The 24,129-nt window shown below is 44.0% G+C and overlaps 1 protein-coding gene across 3 annotated transcripts in view; it reads right to left on the bottom strand.

The window, feature by feature from the left end:
* Positions 1 to 24,129, bottom strand: part of LOC149453630 (3',5'-cyclic-AMP phosphodiesterase 4D) — a 1,049,085-nt gene that overhangs the window by 663,451 nt on the left and 361,505 nt on the right. Inside the window, exon 1 of one of the 3 annotated variants that reach the window (XM_089688058.1) lies at positions 3,287 to 4,401. The exons of the other annotated variants lie outside the window; for them this stretch is intronic. Within the exon in view, the coding sequence (XP_089544184.1) occupies positions 3,287 to 3,333 (47 nt within the window). The 5' untranslated portion in view covers positions 3,334 to 4,401. Of the gene's footprint in view, positions 1 to 3,286; positions 4,402 to 24,129 lie in introns of those variants that run through there. 3 annotated transcript variants of the gene reach the window in all.

The following is a 24,129-nucleotide window of genomic DNA, read 5'->3' as shown; positions in this document are numbered from 1 at the left end:
ATGCGGGTCGCGAATTGGGTACGAGAGCCCATTCATTTGAATAGACTCCCGTGCCCCGGCACATGCAGGGAGGAAGTCCATGCACTACTTGGGAAATCGCAGGCCGCATGGGAACAGAGGTTCCCAGTACGGTTGAGAGTTCCAGTGCAGGCAACATGCCATTAGAAATAATGGCACCCGCCTTCGGGTCCCGAATTCCTCTGTGTGGATGGTGCAGCTGCAGGTATTTGTGCGGGTCCCGCAGCATCACCACCTACACAGATGTGAACCAGGGGTAAAGGATTGAACCAGCGATCAGCAGATCGTTGGTGCATTGCAAGGCTCCTAAAGACTCTCAGTTTAGCTGTCGTCCTGTACATTGTATGGGCAGTTAGTTACTGAATGACAAAAAGAATCAATGAACTACCTAGAGATCTCATCAGCGCCCTGGTAGTTCATTGAGAACTACAAACCATCAGCTACAATAGCAGACGGTAGTTGTGCTTCTACCATTCACAGAACTCTGTGGGTGGGCGGAGGCCCTTATGGCTGCATTTTTTTAAATTGTGACCGCGGGTGTGGGGATGGGGAAAGGATCCCTGGCCCACTGTCACAATGGGGGCTCAGGGGGTTGCGGAGGACTGCTCATTTACTCTTCCTACCACTCCATCCCCCACATCTTTTCGTCCCGTACCACTATCCCCTCCCTTCTAGATTGTAAGCTCCAAGGAGCAGGGCCCTCGAACCACTAATGTTTTGCACTGTATTGTTATTGTACGGTGTCATGTATTGTCCCCCATTGTAATGTACAGCGCTGAGCGAACTGTTGCCGCTATATAAATACTGTATAATAATAATTTAGTAACATGTTACACTCTGGGTACGGTACATATATACAACTTTTTAATTTATTTATTTATTTATTTATTTTACACCAGAGTTTATTGTCACTTTAAGTGAATGCAGTAGCCCATTCAAGCGGACCTCAAGAATTCTCTACATAAGACAGAAATCTGCCCCAAGCACTCCCTTTTGACACCTGCAAGTAAAAGGCCTTGCACCTTATGTGTTATGATACACAAAGCCACAACTAATAAAAAAAAAACATGAACTGCCCTAAGCATGTATTGCAGTTCAAACCAGAACAAGGTGTGGGAAACCCGCGTTCCGTTCATATTTCCTGCACTGTGTTCAAAACACAATGCACTTGTTATCTACAGCAGGTGTCAGTGTTAACGTAACTACACTGAAAACGCAGGTCGCACACACAGTGTGTTTGCCTGCACTGGATCCTATGGTACAGTAATTCCATTCCATCCTGTGCATTTTATGAAGTAGTGCATGAGCTACTTTAGGTGTGGTCCAGCACGATTTCAGCTCATTCAAATGAATGGGCTGAAATGACACTGCACCCGGATCACAAGTGAATCGCACAGTACATGGTGTGAACTGGCCCTTAGGACTATTAAATGAATCTCACAGAAGGGTGTACATCAAAGATAATGATATTACCCTTGTGTGTCACATTACTTGCTGGAGGCTGACCTGAATTAGCAGATTGCTGACAGCAAACAACATTATAAAACTGATCACAACATTCTCTCACAGGCTGCAGTCACATGAAATGTGCACACGTGTCTGTTTGATGTCAAATTTGGGTGCACTTCCATGCCTGGGATCCACAGATGCCACATATGGCAGTCCATAATAATCAACTACAGGATGCGGCTGTACGCCGCTATGTGCTGACGTAAACAAGTGCAAGTGTACAGACACAAGCCTCTGGTTGCAGACTGTCTGCATCCAGGTGTGTACGCCAGTCTCCAGGCTTATGCAAGTTCCGGTGTATACCCGCAGATAGCGGCAACCTGTCAGGATTCCTAACACACAGGAACGCGGTCCATGTTCATGTGAGATTTCTGTTCGACGTGCACTGGATCACACCAAAAAAAGTTCATGCACTACTTATCAAAAATGCACTGCATCAGACTGCATGGTACTGCAGTACCATGCGATCTGGTGCAGGCAAAGACACTTCATTTGGGGTGTCGCTAGGATTATTATTTGAAACCCACAGCAGATTGCACAAACAGTGTGGGAAACATGCAGAGAACATGGGTTTCCCGTAACGCGTTTCAGTGTGCGAAGGAATCCCTATTGATTTCTATGAGTACCTGTATACAGCATCTGTAGATCCCAGGCAGGGAAATACGCCTGAGTTTTTCATACAGCCCCAGCACCCATGTGCACAAGGCCTTAGTTTTGATCCCTTTTTTTTTTTACTGATGACTTTTAGACAAATTATACAAAAGATCTAAGTGAGAACAGTGAGCAGTTATCAATGCTGGGAGGTAAATAATGCAGAGCCAACAAATCATTGGGAGCTAAAATGCCATACAAAAGCAAAACTAGGCAGAGGCACTGGCTTTAACCAATGTTGCATTTCCCGCTCACGTCCCCTACAATACTTTCCAGCATAACATGTATTGCACACTCTGCACCATGTCTCTGTACACTTCATACATGTCTGTATTCAGCTCTCCAGAAAACAGTTCTTGGACATGCACCAGTTTATTAATTGGATCATTGGAAGTGACACGCTTCTGCCAATTTGGATTCATTTTTTCACAGTAATTCAGTGTAGTCGTGGCCATTTTGAATAGTTATCTGCCGTATCCAAAACACAGAGCACTGGTATGGCCTTGACTTAGACTTTTCAACTAAAAAAATTTTTCTAATTTTTGCACTTCTAGTTATTCTATGATGGCAGTATGAGTGTTAAAGGTAAGATGTTAAAAGATTTCTACAGGGTTCCACTCTGATCTAAAGAACTGTTATCTTTACACTGGGCTGCTTTGCTTTAAGTCATCTACACACAGGTTGATCTATTGCCAACCAAGGTAAAATATGCGTAGTGGATATTTTGGTAACAATAAATAGGTTTACCCATTCTCCTCTTGCTCTCTTACAATACTTTTTTGTATTTGTATGATACAAATTGCACAGACATTTTCCAGCATGCTGGACAATAAGACCAATGCTACCAAGTTTTATTGCATGCATTATTATTTGTTTAGCAAGTCATATACAACATGGTTATTCCAATATAACATCTAAACACGGCATATGGTACACCAGAATTAATGTCAAGCTAAATGGTGGCGACTCCCCGTTTACGGGTTAAAGCGCCTGCTCAATCGATACAACAAACCAGTAATACTGGACATGACATTTTATTTACAAAGCTCCAACACTATTTTTTTCCTTTTTTTTACGTGACCAGCTGAAGGTTATATCGACTGCTTACCATATCCAAGAATGCCTCCGAAATGGAAAATTATTGACGTGCATCATTTTCAGCGAGCCTGCTACATTAACTTCCCAGCTGTTCTTTTTCCTTCACAATTTCAATAAATTTAATCCAAAATCTAAAAGCCGTTCTGCCGGAGTCATAGGTTATTGCCAGCAATATATTCCACGTACGCAGCAATGTCCAGGAGGCAAAAAACAAATTATCACAGTGTTTCACCGGCATCTGTCCATCCATGTATGCCACGATGCTTAGTTAAAAGCCCAAAACAATCAGCCAGAGATAACAAGAGTATAAAAAAAAAGGGGGGGGGAATAAAATATGGGTTAAAAAGTTAGCTAAGTGAAACTCAAGCATCAATGCCCCCTGGGGTGGTGAGTAAACCTGTATTGTGCCAAATGGTTAGTCACATCGATATTTTGGGCTAACCAAGCCTTGGATGTGTTATCAGAAAGACGTAGAAGTTGAAATTGCTCTCCCATAGTGCCAGGTGAATTTTCTTCTCTCTTCTGTACAGATACAAAGCTCATTTGTGCCCATGTAAACTACGCTTCTCTGTAAAAGGTGCAAATAGCCAAGCATGCTATTGGCTGGTGCTTTTCCAAACCTTGATCCAGCTGCTGTTTTTTTTTTTTTCTTGCAACAATAAGTCGTTTTTACTCCAAGATCCCGATTCACCCTTAGCCCTCTTTTTTTCCCAGGTGCTTGTCAAATGGCAATTCTTATATGACGTTAGACCTCATAAAAGGCCGACAACTCCCCTGCCATAAAATGACTAAACTATTGATCTTGTTAGATGCTCGCCCTCATTTGCATATCTCAGAGCCATGTTAGCGCCTTTTGATAAAATTGCAAGGGTGAAAAGATCATAGGTGTAATTCACATACCAGGGTTAAAATTCCATTATTACTGTTTCCGGGCAGAAGTCCTGACACTGGAGATTGTGACATCTGGAAGGGCTCTTTGTCAGTAAGGCTGATGTCTTCAGAAATGGTCCAGCGTCACCTTGTTTTACTTGTTCTGTATCCTCTTCTGACTGCAGCGCAGGACCCTGGCAGACTCAAACACTGTACCCTTGCTCTGCAGTAGAATGGGCTTCAGCCTGCAGTGAGAGCTGCCTGACGGAGGATCAGCTAGCATCGAGGGGGCCCTCTAGGTGGGTTCTCCGCACACAGCATACGACAGTGTCCACTTCAAGGAGCTGGAAAGAAAAAAATTGTCCACGCAACGGCCCCTTTCTCTGAGGAGCAGCATGTGAAAATCTCTGACGTAGGAGCACTCTGAAAATTGGAGACAATTTGCCTTTATTACTGGTGTACCTGGCTGCTTCAAATCACATCATTCATTGCTTTATGCATCTAATTTTAGTCTCAAATCTTCTTCCCTGAATATTAAGGTTTATTTCTATTCTGTCTGCTGAGTTCTGAAACTTTCTACTAATTCATTTTATAAAGAAATGGACACATGTAATTTTACAATACTATAAATGTATTCAGGCTCCATTGCCAACAACAGACATGATGACTTATACCAATCATTATATATTATTATTATTATACAGGATTTATATAGCGCCAACAGTTTGCTCAGCTCTTTACAATATAAAGGGAGACAATACAGCAACAATACAGTTCAATACAAGAGGGATAGGAGGGCTTGATCCTTGGAGCTTACAATTTAGGAGAGATAGATAGATAGATAGATAGATAGATAGATAGATAGATAGATATAGATATATATATACTGTATTTATTCTAATATAATGTCAAACCCTGCTCAACCCATCATTTGAGATATTTATATATATATATATATATATATATATATATATTTCCTGGGTTGTTTTGCCTTTCCATACAGTTTAGAAGGAATATATTTTTCTCAATACTGTGCTTTACCATGGTCGGCTATTTGGCATGTCTATTTTTCATAGAATCTGCCCCTTTGTTACATGCAGCGTCATCTTAGGATCAGATTACTGTGCTTCTGCAGTGCTGCCATAAGTCTATTCAGAAAACAGAAGAAAACATTGTCTAGGCTACACTGGAGATTCATGGACTAGTCAGTTTGTGGGGTTACTAGAATTCATCACTGTCATGTCATGTGCGGTCACAAGTAAAAAAACAAAAGATCAAAAGGAATCTATATTTTTATATATATATGGACATAAACATTGTAAAATAACTGCATCCACCTGTCTTGGTGATTTATCGTTCTTGTTCCTATGTGCAGTAATTATAATGTAGCTGGGGACATACTCGCTTTTTACATACAGTCAGGTCCATATATATTGGGACATTGACACAATTCTAACATTTTTGGCTCTATACACCACCACAATGGATTTAAAATGAAACGAGCAAGATGTGCTTTAACTGCAGACTGTCAGCTTTAATTTGAGGGTATTTATATCCAAATCAGGTGAACGGTGTAGGAATTACAACAGTTTGCATATGTGCCTCCCACTTGTAAAGGGACCAAAAGTAATGGGAAAGAATAATAATCATAAATCAAACTTTCACTTTTTAATACTTGGTTGCAAATCCTTTGCAGTCAATTACAGCCTGAAGTCTGGAACGCATAGACATCACCAGACGCTGGGTTTCATCCCTGGTGATGCTCTGCCAGGCCTCTACTGCAACTGTCTTCAGTTCCTGCTTGTTCTTGGGGCATTTTCCCTTCAGTTTTGTCTTCAGCAAGTGAAATGCATGCTCAATCGGATTCAGGTCAGGTGATTGACTTGGCCATTGCATAACACTCCACTTCTTTCCCTTAAAAAACTCTTTGGTTGCTTTTGCAGTATGCTTTGGGTCATTGTCCATCTGCACTGTGAAGTGGCGTCCAATGAGTTCTGAAGCATTTGGCTGAATATGAGCAGATAATATTGCCCGAAACACTGCAGAATTCATCCTGCTGCTTTTGTCAGCAGTCCCATCATCAATAATTACAAGAGAACCAGTTCCATTGGCAGCCATACATGCCCACGCCATGACACTACCACCACCATGCTTCACTGATGAGGTGGTATGCTTAGGATCATGAGCAGTTCCTTTCCTTCTCCATACTCTTCTCTTCCCATCACTCTGGTACAAGTTGATCTTGGTCTCATCTGTTCATAGGATATTGTTCCAGAACTGTGAAGGCTTTTTTAGATGTTGTTTGGCAAACTCTAATCTGGCCTTCCTGTTTTTGAGGCTCACCAATGGTTTACATCTTGTGGTGAACCCTCTGTATTCACTCTGGTGAAGTCTTCTCTTGATTGTTGACTTTGACACACATACACCTACCTCCTGGAGAGTGTTCTTGATCTGGCCAACTGTTGTGAAGGGTGTTTTCTTCACCAGGGAAATAATTTTTCGGTGATCCACCACAGTTGTTTTCCGTGGTCTTCCGGGTCTTTTGGTACTGCTGAGCTCACCGGTGCGCTCCTTTTTAAGAATGTTCCAAACAGTTGTTTTGGCCACGCCTAATGTTTTTGCTATCTCACTGATGGGTTTGTTTTGTTTTTTCAGCCTAATGATGGCTTGCTTCACTGATAGTGACAGCTCTTTGGATCTCATCTTGAGAGTTGACAGCAACAGATTCCAATGCAAATAGCACACTTGAAATTAACTCTGGACCTTTTATCTGCTCATTGTAATTGGGATAATGAGGGAATAACACACACCTGGCCATGGAACAGCTGAGAAGCCAATTGTCCCATTACTTTTGGTCCCTTAACAAGTGGGAGGCACATATGTAAACTGTTGTAATTCCTACACCGTTCACCTGATTTGGATGTAAATACCATCAAATTAAAGCTGGCAGTCTGCAGTTAAAGCAATGTTTGTTTCATTTTAAATCCATTGTGGTGGTGTATAGAGCCAAAAATGTTAGAATTGTGTCGATGTCCCAATATTTATGGACCTGACTGTATACCAGTGTTTTTTTAACCAGGATTCCTCTTGAGGTTACTAGGGGTTCCTTGAGTAATGAGTGATATTGGATTGATCTACCAGCAACACTTAACTACCAATGTAAGGGGGAAATTTTCCATCTAAACAAGTGGTCTACACTGACTTGTCTACACTGACCACAAATGTTAGAGGACACCCCAAATTTTAATGTCTGCAGTTGTTTCAGCAGCTGTTATTTATTTCAGGAATATTACTGAAAATACTATATTTTCCATTTGTATTGAATGTTTAGTATAAGAAACATACAAACCACGTCACAGAAAATCCAAACCAATATACGAAAACAAGAAAAATAGGTATAAAGTGAGGTATTGCAAAACAATAAAGTTCACTACAAAAAGTAATTTATAATTATTATTATTATACAGGATTTATATAGCGCCAACAGTTTGCTCAGCACTTTACAATATAAAGGGAGACAATACAGCAACAATACAGTTCAATACAAGAGGGTTAGGTATGTGAACTGACGCAGGGAAACGCAGGCTTCAGATATGTTATAAACAATATAATTTATTAACACTAACAATACATAAACGCAGTGCAATACTAAAACATAACACAGTGCAAACGAACCAAACCAAACCACCCACAGATAACAATACATACAATGCAAGCGTCGTCAGGCAGGCCGGGTCAATAACAATCGGGCAGGTAGGGACAGGAGGAGCAGGCAGAGAGTAGTCAGGTCACGAGCCGGGTACAGCAACTAACGAGCAGGTAGGTACAGGGGGTCAGGCAGAGAATGGTCGGGGTCACAAGCCAGGGATCAAACAGGAGAAGTCAGCAGAGGTCCGGATCAGGCAGGGTCAGCAACGAATCAGTCAGACAGGAACAGGAACAGGAATGCAGGTAACAAGATACAGGGGCCCAGGAAATCACACACCAAGGCACAGACTGCAGGTCTGGCCATCCCTTAAATACACCTGCATAATCAGCTTCAGGTGTTTGGCTGGCTGCAGGGTTGAGTCTCTGATTGCTGAGAGCACCTGCTGGCCAGCCCTGGTACTGCAGCCCACAAGGCAGGTGAGTCCCACCATTACTGGCAAGTCCATTCCTGACAGTACCCCCCCCCCTCAAGGAGCGGCCTCAGGACGCTCCAAACAGTCCTAGCTGGGCAAAATGTTCCACCGGCCGGGTCTGGTAACTGGCGGGATATCAAAGACTGGCACATCGGGCAGGACTCCGGGCAGCGGCACATCGGGCAGGACTCCGGGCAGCGGCACATCGGGCTGGACTCCGGGCAGCGGCACATCGAGCAGGATACCGGGCAGCGGCACATCAGGCAGGACTCCGGGCAGCGGCACACCGGGCAGGACTCCGGGCAGCGGCACACCGGGCAGGACTCCGGGCAGCGGCACACCGGGCAGGACTCCGGGCAGCGGCAAATCGAGCTGGACTCCGGGCAGAGGCACATCGAGCTGGACTCCGTGCAGAGGCACATCGAGCTGGACTCCGGGCAGAGGCACATCGAGCTGGACTCCGGGCAGAGGCACATCGAGCTGGACACCGGATCACCAGGCGGAGCAGCAGGCACAGGGCCACCAGGCGGAGCAGCAGGCACCGGGCCACCAGGCGGAGCAGCAGGCACTGGGCCACCAGGCGGAGCGGCGGGCGCCGGGCTCCCCGGCGGAGCAGCAGGCACCAGGCGGAGCGACAGCCATCGGGCCACCAGGCAGAGCGACAGGCATCGGGCCCCCAGACGGGGCGGCGGGTGCCAGGCCCCCAGGAGGGACGACAGGCATCGGGCCCCCAGGCGGGGCGACAGGCATCGGGCCCCCAGGCGAAGCGGCGGGCGCCGGACCCCCAGGCGGGGCGGCGGGCGCCAGGCCCCCAGGCGGGGCGGCGGGCGCCGGGCCCCCAGGCGGGGCGACGGGCGCCGGGCCCCCAGGCCATCAGGCACGACAACGGGCATCGGGTCACCAGGCATCAGGTCAGTTGGCTCGCCAGCGGGCACCGCGTCATCTGGCAAGGCAGTGGGCACCGAGTCACCAGGCACGATAGTGGGTTCCGAGTCAACTGGCATGACCACGGGCACTGGGTCAGACATTGGATCGTCTGGCTCGACAGCGGGCATCGGGTCACCAGGCATCAGGTCATTTGGCTCGACAGCGGGCACCGCGTCATCTGGCAAGGCAGTGGGCACTGAGTCACCAGACACGACAGTGGGCTCTGAGTCAATTGGCACGACAGCGGGCACCGGGTCATCAGGTACCGGATCGTCTGGATCGACAGCGGGCACCAGGTCATCTGGCGTTGGATCGTCTGGCTCAACAGCGGGCATCGGGTCACCAGGCATGACAGCGGGCACTGGGTCACCAGGCATCAGGTCCTTTGGCTCGCCAGCGGGCACCGCGTCATCTGGCAAGGCAGTTGGCACCGAGTCACCAGGCATGACAGTGGGCTCCGAGTCAACTGGCATGACCGCGGGCACTGGGTCAGACATTGGATCGTCTGGCCCGACAGCGGGCATCGGGTCACCAGGCATGACAGCGGGCACTGGGTCATCAGGCATGGGATTGTCTGGCTCGACAGTGGGCATCGGGTCACCAGGTATGACAGCGGGCACTGGGTCACCAGGCATCAGGTCATTTGGCTCGCCAGCGGGCACCGCGTCATCTGGCAAGGCAGTGGGCACCGAGTCACCAGGCATGACAGTGGGCTCCGAGTCAACTGGCATGACCGCGGGCACTGGGTCAGACATTGGATCGTCTGGCCCGACAGCGGGCATCGGGTCACCAGGCATGACAGCGGGCACTGGGTCATCAGGCATGGGATTGTCTGGCTCGACAGTGGGCATCGGGTCACCAGGTATGACAGCGGGCACTGGGTCACCAGGCATCAGGTCATTTGGCTCGCCAGCGGGCACCGCGTCATCTGGCAAGGCAGTGGGCACCGAGTCACCAGGCACGACAGTGGGCTCCGAGTCAACTGGCATGACCACGGGCACTGGGTCAGACATTGGATCGTCTGGCCCGACAGCGGGCATCGGGTCACCAGGCATGACAGCAGGCACTGGGTCATCAGGCATTGGATCATCTGGCTCGACAGCGGGCATCGGGTCACCAGGCATGACAGCGGGCACTGGGTCATTCATCAGGTACCGGATCGTCTGGATCGACAGCGGGCATCGAGTCAACTGGCCTAATGGAATCATCAGGCTGGATCAGTTCATCAGGCTGGGTAGAAACATCATGCTGGGTAGAGACATCAGGCTGAATGGAAGCATCAGGCTGAATGGAGGCATCAGGCTGAATGGAGGCATCAGGCTGGGTAGAGGCATCAGGCTGAATTGTGGGCGCCGAGGCACCAGGCTGCACCACGGAAGGCAGGTTCTCAGATGGGAGGCTGACCGGTTTGGATACTGGCAGGATGGTATTGGTTGGAAAGAACTTTCACCTTTTCCTGGTTTTAGTTACCGGAGCACCGTAAGTAAGCGCAGGTTTGTAAACGGATGGAGCAGCTGGAGACAGAGAAGAGCTGGAGGGTGAAACAGGGGAGGGAACAGTTGCTACAGAGGGCTTCTTTACAGGGTTAAAGGCAGGATAGGTGCAGCGAGTGGGAACAGGGTACTGAAATGCGGTAGATAGCAGGGTATACTGGGCTGTAACTGGAGGTGCTGTTGGGAATGCAGGAATAGAGCTTTGAAGAAATAGATTAGAAGCAGGACTGGGTTTTTGCAAGCTGACTGAGGCTGGGTGTAACAAATCTGACCATGTCTGCAGTACTGGTTGAACAAAGCTCAGCTTACACAAAGCCTGTCTGGTCAAAGACTGCACCGCGTTTATACAATCCCTTAATACCTGTGTTGAACATGCAGCATAATGCTCCAAGAAGCAATCCACATCATCCTCTAATAACCATACCAGGGACTCTACCTGGTCTGCACTAAATGGTGGCAAAAAGTCATTCCTGCTTTCAGGGGTACCAGATGAAGCCAACTCTACACAAACCTGAATCAAAGGTTGCACCTCAGAGAACTCTGTGCCCTGATCTACTAGAACATGAGCGATCCGTATACATTCTAGCAGTTGATCCCGGGTATACTCCCTCAGAGCCTGATAAGCATATTCTCTGTCATCAAAAACCAACAGCGACAAATACACAACCTCATCAAGATCCATCCTTCCCAGCAACAAGCCAAGATGGCTTCCCTGTGCAGCCACTTCTGGTCAGGATTGGCCTTGGTGTAATGTCAGGGCTCCAGGGTATGACCAGAGGTATGTGAACTGACGCAGGGAAACGCAGGCTTCAGATATGTTATAAACAATATAATTTATTAACACTAACAATACATAAACGCAGTGCAATACTAAAACATAACACAGTGCAAACGAACCAAACCAAACCACCCACAGATAACAATACATACAATGCAAGTGTCGTCAGGCAGGCCGGGTCAATAACAATCGGGCAGGTAGGGACAGGAGGAGCAGGCAAAGAGTAGTCAGGTCACGTGCCGGGTACAGCAACTAACGGGCAGGTAGGTACAGGGGGTCAGGCAGAGAATGGTCGGGGTCACAAGTCAGGGATCAAACAGGAGAAGTCAGCAGAGGTCCGGATCAGGCAGGGTCAGCAACGAATCAGTCAGACAGGAACAGGAACAGGAATGCAGGTAACAAGATACAGGGGCCCAGGAAAAACACACACCAAGGCACAGACTGCAGGTCTGGCCATCCCTTAAATACACCTGCATAATCAGCTTCAGGTGTTTGGCTGGCTGCAGGGTTGAGTCTCTGATTGCTGAGAGCACCCCCTGGCCAGCCCTGGTACTGCAGCCCACAAGGCAGGTGAGTCCCACCATTACTGGCAAGTCCATTCCTGAAAGCCCTGCTGCTTGGAGCTTACAATCTAAGAGGGAGGGGCTAGTGGTACAAAAGGTAGCAACTGTGTCGGATAGACTGGTAGGAGTAGAGGATTCCATTATTAGCTGAGAGCAGCATAGGCTTCCCTGAAGAGATAGGTTTTCAGAGATTGCCTAAAAGTGAGCAGAGTAGGAGATAGTTTAATAAATTGGGGTAGAGAGTTCCAGAGGATGGGGTAGCTCTGGAGAAGTCCTGGAGGTGAGCATGGGAGGAGACAAGGGAACTAGAGAACAGGAGGTCGTGCGAGGAGCGGAGAGTACTGTTTGGGTGATATTTGGAGACAAGATTGGTGATGTAGTTTTGGACAGAGTTATAAATGGCTTTATATGTTATTGTTTATGTTTTGAATTTTATCCGTTGGGCAATGGGAAGCCAGTGGAGGGATTGGCAGAGACGGGTAGCAGATACGGAACAGTTAGTAAGGTGGATGAGTCTGGCAGCAGCATTCATGATAGACTGCAATGAGGTAGGCCAAAGAGGGGATAGCCTGCAATGAGGTAGGCCAATGAGGAGGGAGTTACAATAGTCAAGGCGAGAGATAACAAGGGAGTGAATAAGTTGCTTAGTAGTTTCTGAGGTTAGGAACGGACGTATCTTGGAGATGTTGCGGAAGTGAAGTCTACAAGATTTGGACAGTGATTGGATTTGGGGCTGAAAGGACAGATGGGAGTCCAGGATTACACCTAGCACCCTGGCATGAGGGGAGGAACTGATGATTGTGTTATTGATCTTGATGGAGAAGTCAGGGGAGGGGGCATGGGCTGGAGGGAATACTAAGAGCTCAGTTGTGGAAAGATTATAATACAAGGGTACCTAGAAATAACAAAATTTCAATGGCTTAAGCATAAATCTTAAAACCTATTTATCCAAATAATCCAAAATTCTCAAGATTTTTCAAAGGAAGAAAGTTTAAAGCAGAACTTTCTCAATCAACACTATTTTAATTCTTATACTGCTAACATTAGTAAATAGATAAAAATATATATATTTACTTGTTTTAATCTTTTTTATTACATTGATTCAGTTACTTCCTGGTTTCCATGCCCAGTCAAAAGATGTCATACATCCCAACAGTCCACAGGAGGGGGGGCTTTCTTATCTAAGCACATCCTCCTGTCTGCATGCCTGAGCTAAAGACAGATGGTTTCCAGGAAGTAAATGCTATATGAATCATCCACCCTTACTCAAGATGGCCACGGCCAGAAATGCTAGGGGGTGTTTTTCAAATTGATTTCTCAGCAAAATAAATCATGGAGACATGGATGGATGGGGAAGTTTGCTTTGAATGCTAAAAGTTAATCAAATAGCCTTTTTGGTTTATGGTGTTTAGATGCAACGTCGTTCTGCTTTAACCCATCTAATTGCTAACAGTTTTCATAAACAAAATTGTTTTTCACCAGTTTTCTAAAGGATTGGGTGCCAACTGTCTTTTCTAGTGTTTGGTTATTATTAATCTGGCAGCTAACAGTATATGAGTTATTACCGTATGTCTTGATTTAATATTGCTAAAGCTGGTGTTAGTGTTGCTAGAATTCCAATAATCTCTGCTAAAAGTTGAAAGATTCTCCTCCAGAAACTACAAAGGTGTTTACAGTACCACAAAATATGCATCAATGTACCTGTGGAACCACATCCTCTCCAACATAAAGAGGATTGTGTAGGATAGAATTTGGCAAGTTTGTATGGGTTAAATACCACTGTAGATTAATCTTTTGAACCAATTCCCAATGTATGATGCAGCCAGAATTTTTATGGATTGTGTGAAGAGCTCGATACCATTGCTCAATCGTGTAGGAAGCAGAAAGGTCTAATTCCCATTTTAAGAAGGGAAGGGGCTTCTGAGAGCCTAATTTTTATGTATAATACTATAGAAGATAGAAATACCTTTCCTTACATGGGTTGCTGTTGTGTAATATTTCCAAGCTGGTGTAGTTATGTATTTTGTCAAGTCAGGAAATGTACTTAAGGTATATGTATTATGTAATTTGCACGTACTTGAAAAATTCTGTGTTGGGTAAGCCAAATACATTTGCAAGAACGTACCATTATAGGTCCAGGATTCAATAGAAAGATATGGTGTAGCCAGTGCTAATATAGATAACGCCATACGTATTTGGAAGGCAAAAGAATTTCCCTGATGGCAGGACTGAATTGCAGGAGATAGGCATTTCAAAGACAAAGGTTGCTGAAAATACCTTTATAGGGGGTTGGTAACAAAATCATCTGCCCTAACATCCAATATGCTAGGTAGGCCACGTAAGGTATTCTTTTATTTAAAACTTTCTTCACATTATTGATCATGCTAATGTACCATGGGCTGAAGGTATAATTCTTTTCAGTAGGGATTCCCCCAAGAAACTGAAAATTATTTAAAGGGGTCATCAGGATTTAAAACATCGAGAAATTATGACATATACTGTGCCTGCTGTGTTTTTAGGTCTGCAGAACAACAGTAAGTTTGCACCACTACTGCTTCTTTTAATCGTTTTTAGTGCAATGAACAGAAATACATTGGCAGCTGTTTAATTGATAGGAACACCAGCTTCCATATTCACCCAACATGTACAGCATGCTAAGATGTTCTCCAAGGTCTCATAAGGACCCAACATGAAAGCAGAATGGGGCTTCTCTGGAATGTGATGGGGCTTACATGGGCTGCAGATCTAGCATATGCATGGAGTAGCACCAGGTTCAGCTGAATTTCAGATGTGCACAATATAGAATTACCTCTATTGTGACCCTTTACTGCTATAGAGGAGCCATGAAAAGTTATGACTTCTATCTGTTGGCTACTGCATTGCATATAAAAATTATACAACTTGCAAATCTGATGAATATCAACATACACTATATTGAACTCCTAAAGAAGTCACGTGATGTGATGTAACGCGTAGAGTGGGCCAATGATGTCAAGCTGCTCAACAGGAAGTTTATGAGCCGCCATCTTGGAAATTCCTGAACACACTGAAAATACAATTGTGTTCAAAATAATAGCAGTGTGTTGAAAAAAGTGAATAAAGCTCAAAATCGTTCTAATAGCTTTTATTTCCGTACACACAAATGCATTGGGAACACTACACATTCTATTCCAAATCAAAACATGAAGAAAAATATATAAAATTTCTGTTGTTCCTCTAAAAAAATTATTATATTATTATTATTATTATTATACAGTATTTATATAGCGCCAAAGGGTATGCTCAGCACTGTAATTGAAGAAAAGTGAATATTGGACTGTTCAAAAAAATAGCAGTGTTTGTATTCTTCTTTACAAACTCAAACATTCACTATATAAACTGAAAAATGTTTGAAGATTTTGCTTTCCTTTGAATCACTTAATGAATATTTAGTTGTATAAGCACTGTTTCTGAACTGCTGTACATCTGTGTTGCATGGAGTCAACCAACTTCTGGCACCTGTGAACAGGTATTCCAGCCCAGGATGATTGGACTACATTCCACAGTTCTTCTCTATTTCTTGGTTTTGCCTCAGAAACTGCATTTTTGATGTCACACCACAAGTTTTCTATTGGATTAAGATCCGGGGATTGGGCTGGTCACTACATAACGTCAATCTTGTTGGTCTGGAACCAAGATGTTGCACATTTACTGGTGTGTTTGGGGTTGTTGTCTTGTTGGAACACCCATTTCAAGGGCATTTCCTCTTCAGCATAAGGCAGCATGACCTCTTCAAGTATACTGATGTATTCAAACTGATCCATGATCCCTGGTATGCTATAAATGGGCCCAACACCGTACTATGAGAAACATCAACATATCATGATGCTTGCACCACCATGCTTCACTGTCTTCACAGTGTACTGTGGCTTGAATTCAGTGTTTGGGGGTCGTCTGACAAACTGTCTCCGGCCACTAGACCCAAAAAGAACAATCTTACTTTCATCAGTCCACAAAATGTTGCACCATTTCTCTTTAGGCCAGTCAATATGCTCTTTGGCAAATTGTAACCTCTTCAGCACGTCTTTTTTTCAACAGTGGGACTTTGCGGGGGCTTCTTGCAGATAGCTTGGCTTCACATAGGCGTCTTCTAATTGTAACAGTACTCACAGGTAACTTTAGACCTTCTTTGATCTTCCTGGAGCTGATTGTTGGCTGAGTCCTTGCCATTTTGGCTATTCTTCTATCCATTCGAATGGTAGTTTTTCGCTTTCTTCCACGTCTTTCAGGTTTTGGTTGCTATTTTAAAGCATTTGCGATCATTTTAGCTGAGCAGCCGATCATTTTCTGCACTTATTTATATGTTTTCCCCTCTCCAATCAACTTTTTAATCAAGGTACGCTGTTCTTCTGAACAATGTCTGGAACAACCCATTTTCCTCAGAATTTCAGAGAGAAATGCACTGTAACCAGCATGTACAACATTTGCTGCCTTCCTTCCTTAAATAAGGGCAATAATTGCCACCTGTTTTTCAAAGAATGAATGACCTCACTGATAGAACTCCACACTGCTATTATTTTGAACATGCCCTTTCAATTAGTGATTCAATTACACAGAACAGCATGCATGTCATGACTGTTGGGTCTGTTGCATTTCTATTACTCTACTACACCTGATAGTAAATTATTTGCCATTTAGAAATATCATTTCTACCAAAAACAGTGATTGATCAGGTTAGTGATGTCTGACTGCTATTATTTTCAACACAATTGTACACTATAACAAGTTTTTTTACTGTGGTGTCCCAGCAGGACACTTTTAAATGTGAGTGCACTTTGTTTTTTTAATAAATCACGCTATATTTATATACTAAACTATGGCAAGCATTTCTGTTTACTTGATTTGTGGGATAAAGAGGAGACGGTACCGTTTGCAGCAGAGTGAGCAGGAAAATGGAGTCAACTATGCAGTATACCTACCCGGGTTAAAAGGGAAAAGCAGTATTTGACCTATGCAATTTGGGTCATAAAAGGAGGTGAGAGCATATATGTATGTCTCTGGTGGAGGAGCACCTAGAGGAATATATGTGGATATAAGCAATAAAGAGCACCTGTTTTGTGAACAAATTATAAAGGCACAGATCAAGCACAGATTATGGACTTTTAAGTTGTATTCAATGTATTCACTGTTGTTGCATAATCACATGGTTTGGATGCTTTAATTCATATATGAGGTTATAGAGATATATGCGTGGCACTATTTTATGACATATCAACATACACTATATTGCCAAACGTATTGGGACGCCTGCCTTTACACGCGCATGAACTTTAATGGCATCCCAGTTTTAGTCTGTAGGGTTCAATATTGCGTTGGCCCACCCTTTGCAGCTATAACAGTTTCAAATCTTCTGGGAAGGCTGTCCACAAGGTTTAGGAGTGTGTCTAGGGGAATGTTTGACCATTCTTCCAGAAACACATTTGTAAGGTCAGGCACTGATGTCAGACGAGAAGGCCTGGCTCGCAGTCTCCGCTCTAATTCATCCCAAAGGTTTTCTATGGGGTTGAAGTCAGGACTCCGTGCAGGTCAGTGAAGTTCCTTCACCTCAAACTCGCTCATCCATGTTTTTATGGACCTTGCTTTGTGCACTGATGCGCAGTCATGTTGGAATAGAAAGGGGCCATCCACAAACTGTTCCCGTAAAGTTGGGAGCATGAAATTGTCCAAAAAATCTTGGTATGCTGACGCCTTAAGAGTTCCCTTCACTGGAACTAAGAGGCCAAGCCCAACCCTTGAAAAACAACACCACACCATAATCCCCCCTCCACCAAACTTTACACTTGGCACAATGCAGTCAGGCAAGTACTGTTCTCCTGGCAAATGCCAAACCCAGACACATCCATCAGATTGCCAGAGAAGAAAACGTCTCCACTGCTCTAGAGTCCCTTGGTGGCGTGCTTTACACCACTGCATCTGACGCTTTGCATTGCACTTGATGATGTAAGGCCTGGATGCAGCTGCTTGGCCATGGAAACTCATTCCATGAAGCTCTCTACGCACTGTTGTGCTAATCTGAAGGACACATGAAGTTTGGAGGTCTTTAGCTCTTGACTCTGCAGACAGTTGGCGACTTCTATGCACTGTGTGCTTCAGCATGCGCTGACCCCGCTCTGTCATTTTATGTGGCCGACCACTTCGTGGCTGAGTTGCTGTTGTTCCCAGTTGCTTCCACTTTATTATAATACCACTAACAGTTGACCATGGAATATTTAGTAGCTAGGAAATTTCATGGATGGAATTATTGTACATGTGGCAACCTATCACGGTACCACGCTTGAATTCACTGAGTTCCTGAGAGTGACCCATTCTTTCACAAATGTTTGTAGAAGCAGTGTACATGCCTAGGTGCCTAGGAGTCTAATGATTTGGAGGGGTGTCCCAATACTTTTCATGCTCCCAACTTTGTGGGAACAGTTTGGCGATGGCCCCTTCCTATTCCAACATGACTGTGCACTAGTACACAAAGTAAGGTCCATAAAGACATGGACTAGCGAGTCTGAGGTGGAAGAACTTGATTGACCTGCACAGGGTCCTGACCTCAACCCGATAGAACACGTTTAGCAAAAATTAGAGTGCAGACTGCGAGCCATGCCTTTTCGTCCGACATCAGTGCCTGAACTCACAAATGCACTTAAAGTTCAAGTGCATGCAAAAGGCAGGCGTCCCAATACTTTTCACAATATAGTGTAGGTCAGTGCCAGGGTTAGTGTAAGGGTCAAAGGTCAGGGTTAGGGTTTTTTTTTTTTTTTCTATATTTTTAAATTAGTATCAGTGGCAGTTAGTGTCAGTGTGTTTTAGGTAGGATAAAAAAGCAAAATGTGCACTAGTGTTTCTGGGCTGTACTATGCGTACAATCAAAAACTAGCATACACATGTGTGGTACTGCTACAATCGTTAAGAGCAGGATCATTTATTTTTGGTTGTTCTGTAGTGGTAGGTTATGGTAGTAGCAAGAAATATACAGCTACATTTAAAAAAAATATTTTATTTTTACTGTTTTGGGCCAATTTTCTTTTGAAAAAAAACAAAAAAACATGAGATGTCCAATACCATTTACCACCAAATGAAAGCCCAATTTGTTCTGAAAAAATCAAGGTATAATCCACCTGGGTGCACAAATTATGAGTTGTGATGATATATACAGTTTTATTAACACGTCAAAGTTACAAAATTGTGGTTAGGCATTAACATTTGTTTTATCCTTAGGTGTGAAGTAGTTAATCAGATATCAATTCTTAAAAGCTGAAATTTAGTTTAAACATGCTCTTCTCTACAGCTTTAGCTACAACACATACAGTTGCAAGAAAAAGTATGTGAACCCTTTGGGATTACGTGGAGTTTTGCATGAATTGGGCATACAATCTGCTCTGAACGTCATCTAAGTCACAACAATAGAAGAACACAGTATACTGAACATAATACTACACAAACATTAGATGTTGCCATGGTTTAATTGCACATAACATGTAAACATTCACAGTGCAGGGAGGAAAAAATATGTGAACCTTTGGACTTAATAACTGGTTGACCGTCCTTTGGCAGCAATAACCTCAACCAAACGTTTCCTGTAGTTGCAGATCAGACCTGCACAACGATCTGGAGTAATTGTGGACCACTCCTCTTCACAAAACTGTTTCAGTGTAGCAATATTCTTGGGATGTCTGGTGTGAATCGCTCTCTTAAGGTCATGCCACAGCATTTCAATCGGGTTGAGGTCAGGACTCTGACTGGGCCACTCCAGAAGGCGTATTCTGTGCTGTTGCAACCATTGTTTTGTTGAATCACTTGTATGCTTTGGGTCATTGTCCTGTTGCATCACCCATCCTCTGCGGAGCTTCAGTTGGCGGACAGATGGTCGTACGTTTTCCTGCAAAAAGTCTTGTTAAACTCTGGAATTCATTTTCCCATCAATGACAACAATCCGTCCAGGCCCTGAGGCAGCAAAGCAACCCCAAACCATGATCCTCCCTCCGCCATGTTTTACAGTGGGGATGAGGTTTTGATGTTGGTGTGCTGTGCCTTTTTTTCTCCACACATAGTGTTGTGTGTTCTTCCCAAACAACTCAATCTTGGTTTCATCTGTCCACAGTATATTTTGCCAGTAGTGCTGTGGAACATCCAGGTGCTCTTTTGCAAACTTCAAACGTGCTGCAATATTCTTTTTGGACAGCAATGGCTTCCTCCGTGGTGTCCTCCCATGTACTCCATTCTTGTTTAATGTTTTCCTTATTGTAGATGTGTCAACAAAAATGTTAGCATGTGCCAGAGATTTCTGTAGGTCTTTAGCTGACACTCTGGGATCCTTCTTTACCTCATGCAGCATTCTGCGCTGTGCTCTTGCAGTCATTTTTACAGGATGACCATGCCTAGGGAGAGTAGCAACAGTGCTAAACTTTCTCCATTTGTAGACATTCTGTCTTACCGTGGACACATGAACATCAAGGCTTTTGGAGATACTTTTGTAACCCTTTCCAGCTTCATGCAAGTCAGCAATTCTTGAACGTAGGTCTTTTGAGAGCTCTTTTCTGCGAGGCATGGTTCACATCAGACAGTGCTTCTTGAAACCAGTAAACCCAAAACAGGTGTGTGTTTTTTAAGTGCAGGACAGCTGTCAGCAACACATCCAATATCATCACACTGATTGGAGTCAAGCTTGGCTCACTCCTGGCTCCAATTAGCTCTGGGAGAAGTCATTAAGCTAGGGCCTCACATACTTTTTCCTCCCTGCACTGTGAATGTTTACATTATGTGCAATTAAACCATGGCAACATCTAATGTTTGCGTAGTATTATGTTCAGCAGACTGTGTTCTTTTATTGTTGTGACTTAGATGACGTTCAGAGCACATTTTATGCCCAATTCATGCAAAACTCCACGTAATCCCAAAGGGTTCACATACTTTTTCTTGCAACTGTACCTGTAATAAAGAATGCCCCCAAATGTGCAAGTGCTGGATTCTGTGGAAATCTTCACTGCAGGGCTGCCCCATCCTATTCCTACTGCTGAACGTTTAGCACTGTGTGAGTTAACTCTCAGCTGCACTAAATATGATCAGGAACACACCCTCTCCTGCTTTCTCCTCCACTGAGAAATGTTCTTTTTTTATTACACTGCCTGTAACATGATCTGTGAAAGGGGGAGGGAATCCTGTGACTGACCACAGTCTTCCCCCATTCACATACTGTGTTCTTTTGTAAGATGGACGTGAACACCAGGGAGATCAGAATACACAGATGCAGAATGACTCAAAGAGAAGAGACACACCTCTCCCATCTCTGTTCTAGTAGAGTTAAAGTGTGTCACTGCTTTCCTCTTGCAGGGTAAAACTATGGCCAAAGGCATACTGTGTGACTAGCCCTTGTGCGCAGGGCCATGGATAAGGGGGTACCACCAGTCCTCCTGTACAGGGTCCAGGCCAGCAGGGGAGCCCAGGCAGCTGGGTGAATTGGATATGGGCAGGGAGGGTGATTGGCATAGCAGGGGGTAATTACTGGAACCGATCCCCCGTATGTCTCTCTCTGCAGCAGCTGAAAGCTGGCTTCTTATCCTCTCCCTCCTGCTGCCTTTCAGCTTCTGCAGAGAGAGCCATACAGGGGATCGGTTAAAGTATTTGCCCCCCATTGCACCCATCACTTCACCTATGCACCATATGTTTACCCCTGTGTGCCCCCACAGTGCTGCCAGCTTCCCTCCCTCCTTCCCACCAGCAGTTGCAAAAATACAATAGGATCCTCCAAGATGGAGAGTGGTAGAAGGGTCCTCTAAATATCTCACATTTACCAGCCCCTTACGTTTCTGAATAAACACAATGAGTGATCGGTACTGAACACTCACTGTGTTAATTCATAAGTAAAGCATAGTAAGCTGTGTTTTTTTTTGCCTGTCAGGTTGGCTGCATGGGGCTCCGTGGTTTCTAACAGCAGCTTGTGCATCCAATACAAGCGTTTTCACATGCCCAGGAGGCACAGATGCAACATCAAGTCCTGCTGCCTGCAGCCTATCTAAGTCTATGGATGTCTGAAATATGCTGTGGTTGGACAGGGCTGGGCACTGTATCAAGTGATACTTGCGTTTAAATCCCTATGTGTTCAGGGATGTATGCCCGGAATGCAAGTATTCTGTATCTACAAAGGTATAGTAACAACAGGACAGACATCAAACTTACAGCAGATGCGCTGGCTGCAGTAGATGTGCTGGCTGTAAATTTTTGCAACCTTTTTTGCCCTTTATTCTCACCTGCCAACAACACGCTTTCAGTCCTCAGTCCTAGCATGACAACGTTCACTCACCCTTCTGTATCAGGACAACAGAAACAAAATAGGACTACATGTATAAATAGAAAAGCTACAGTGAGCGCTCCAAAATGTCAGCAGCTGAACATTCAAGGAAAACACATAAGAAGTCCCAAAGTAAATGTACAAATATAAAATGCAGTGCTGTGTGATGTTGCCCTAATGTAAGCAACAATAGTGATATAGAAATAAAACCAAACATAAAATTATAGAATTTAAACCATGAATGAAATGCAGTCCTGTAATAGTGCTCGCTGTTGTCCAGTGCAAATGATAGAAATGCGCACTAACCAGAAGCGTATTGCTAATACGCATGTACATAAAATATCCTGAAGATTCCCCTCTCTATCAGACATATAATATATAAGAATTGGGGGATCCTGAAAGCAGACTCTACTTTGGCAAAAATACTCCCAGATAAACCTGAAGTTATCTTTCGGAAATCCACCACCTTAAGGGACAAAATAGCTCCCAATGTTGTCACAATACCAACCCCATCTCCTACTCTTTTCAATTACACTGGTTTTTACCCTTGTAATAAATGTATTGCCTGCAAATGTAATGAGAGGAGAAAGAGGAAGGTTGATACCTTTATTTCCAACCAAACCAATAGATCATACGATATTGACAAATTCATCTGTTGTAATAGCAGATATGTGGTGTATTTATTGGAGTGCCCCTGTTCGAAACAATATGTGGGGAGAACGACCAGGAGGCTTAGAGATTGTCTCCGGAAACACATTAACAATATTAGAAGAGGGTACAAAGAACATTCCTTGTCCCTCCATTGCAGCAGATGCCATAATAAAGATCCCACTAGTTTGAAATTTGTTGGCATAGATACTGTCACCCCGCATTGGAGAGGAACTTACAAAACCAGGGCTGTCTCACAACTAGAGACAAGATTCATTTACGAATTACACACTCTTTACCCGGCTGGACTCAACATTGAACTTGACATCAACTGCTTCATTGACAACAGTTGAATTCCATTCTTAACATACTCCATACACACCTGAGACATTTCAGTTATTTATTTTTGATGTTGGTTTTTGTCCCTAATCACATTACGTAGTCTCTATACATTTATTATAGATGTATTATATACTTATTATGTACATGAATTATCATAGATTTTTAACATCTATTATGTACGTTTATTTGAACCGTTTAGCCACTCATTATATTATCGTTGTTTACATTATTATGTACGTTTATTTTTATATACATTTGAGTCGTTTAGCCACTTACTATATTATTGTCGTTCACATTCGATTATTATATCATGAGGGTTGAGATATTTATCATGTATGCCACTTTATCATGCCTTTTTACCATGAGGCCCCCTTTTTTATATATATATATATATATATATATATATATATAAATTTTATTTATATATAATTTTTATACACTTTTTTTGAATATTGACTTCCATTCATTTAGGCAGTTTTATTCAATTTTAATTTTTATTCTTTTATTTTATTTTTACCGGGTGCCAAATACAGATTAATTATAGACATTTGTCATATGTATTTCAATACTTACCGTATATACTCGAGTATAAGCCGACCCGAATATAAGCCGAGGTACCTAATTTTACCACAAAAAACTGGGAAAAACTATTGACTCGAGTATAAGCCGAGGGTGGGAACACCAGTGGGAAGAATCGTGCCTCATCGTTGGTGTCAGTGGGAGGAATAGTGCCCCATCATTGGTGTCAGTGGGAGGAATAGTGCCCCATCATTGGTATCAGTGGGAGGAATAGTGC

Source organism: Staurois parvus, unplaced genomic scaffold (genome assembly GCF_062004578.1).
Source record: "Staurois parvus isolate SC_StPar_1 unplaced genomic scaffold, SC_StPar_1.0 ptg000445l, whole genome shotgun sequence".
Taxonomy (NCBI): domain Eukaryota; kingdom Metazoa; phylum Chordata; class Amphibia; order Anura; family Ranidae; genus Staurois; species Staurois parvus.
The sequence above is the reverse complement of the archived record's forward strand: the minus strand, read 5'-3'. Positions and strand labels throughout refer to the sequence as shown.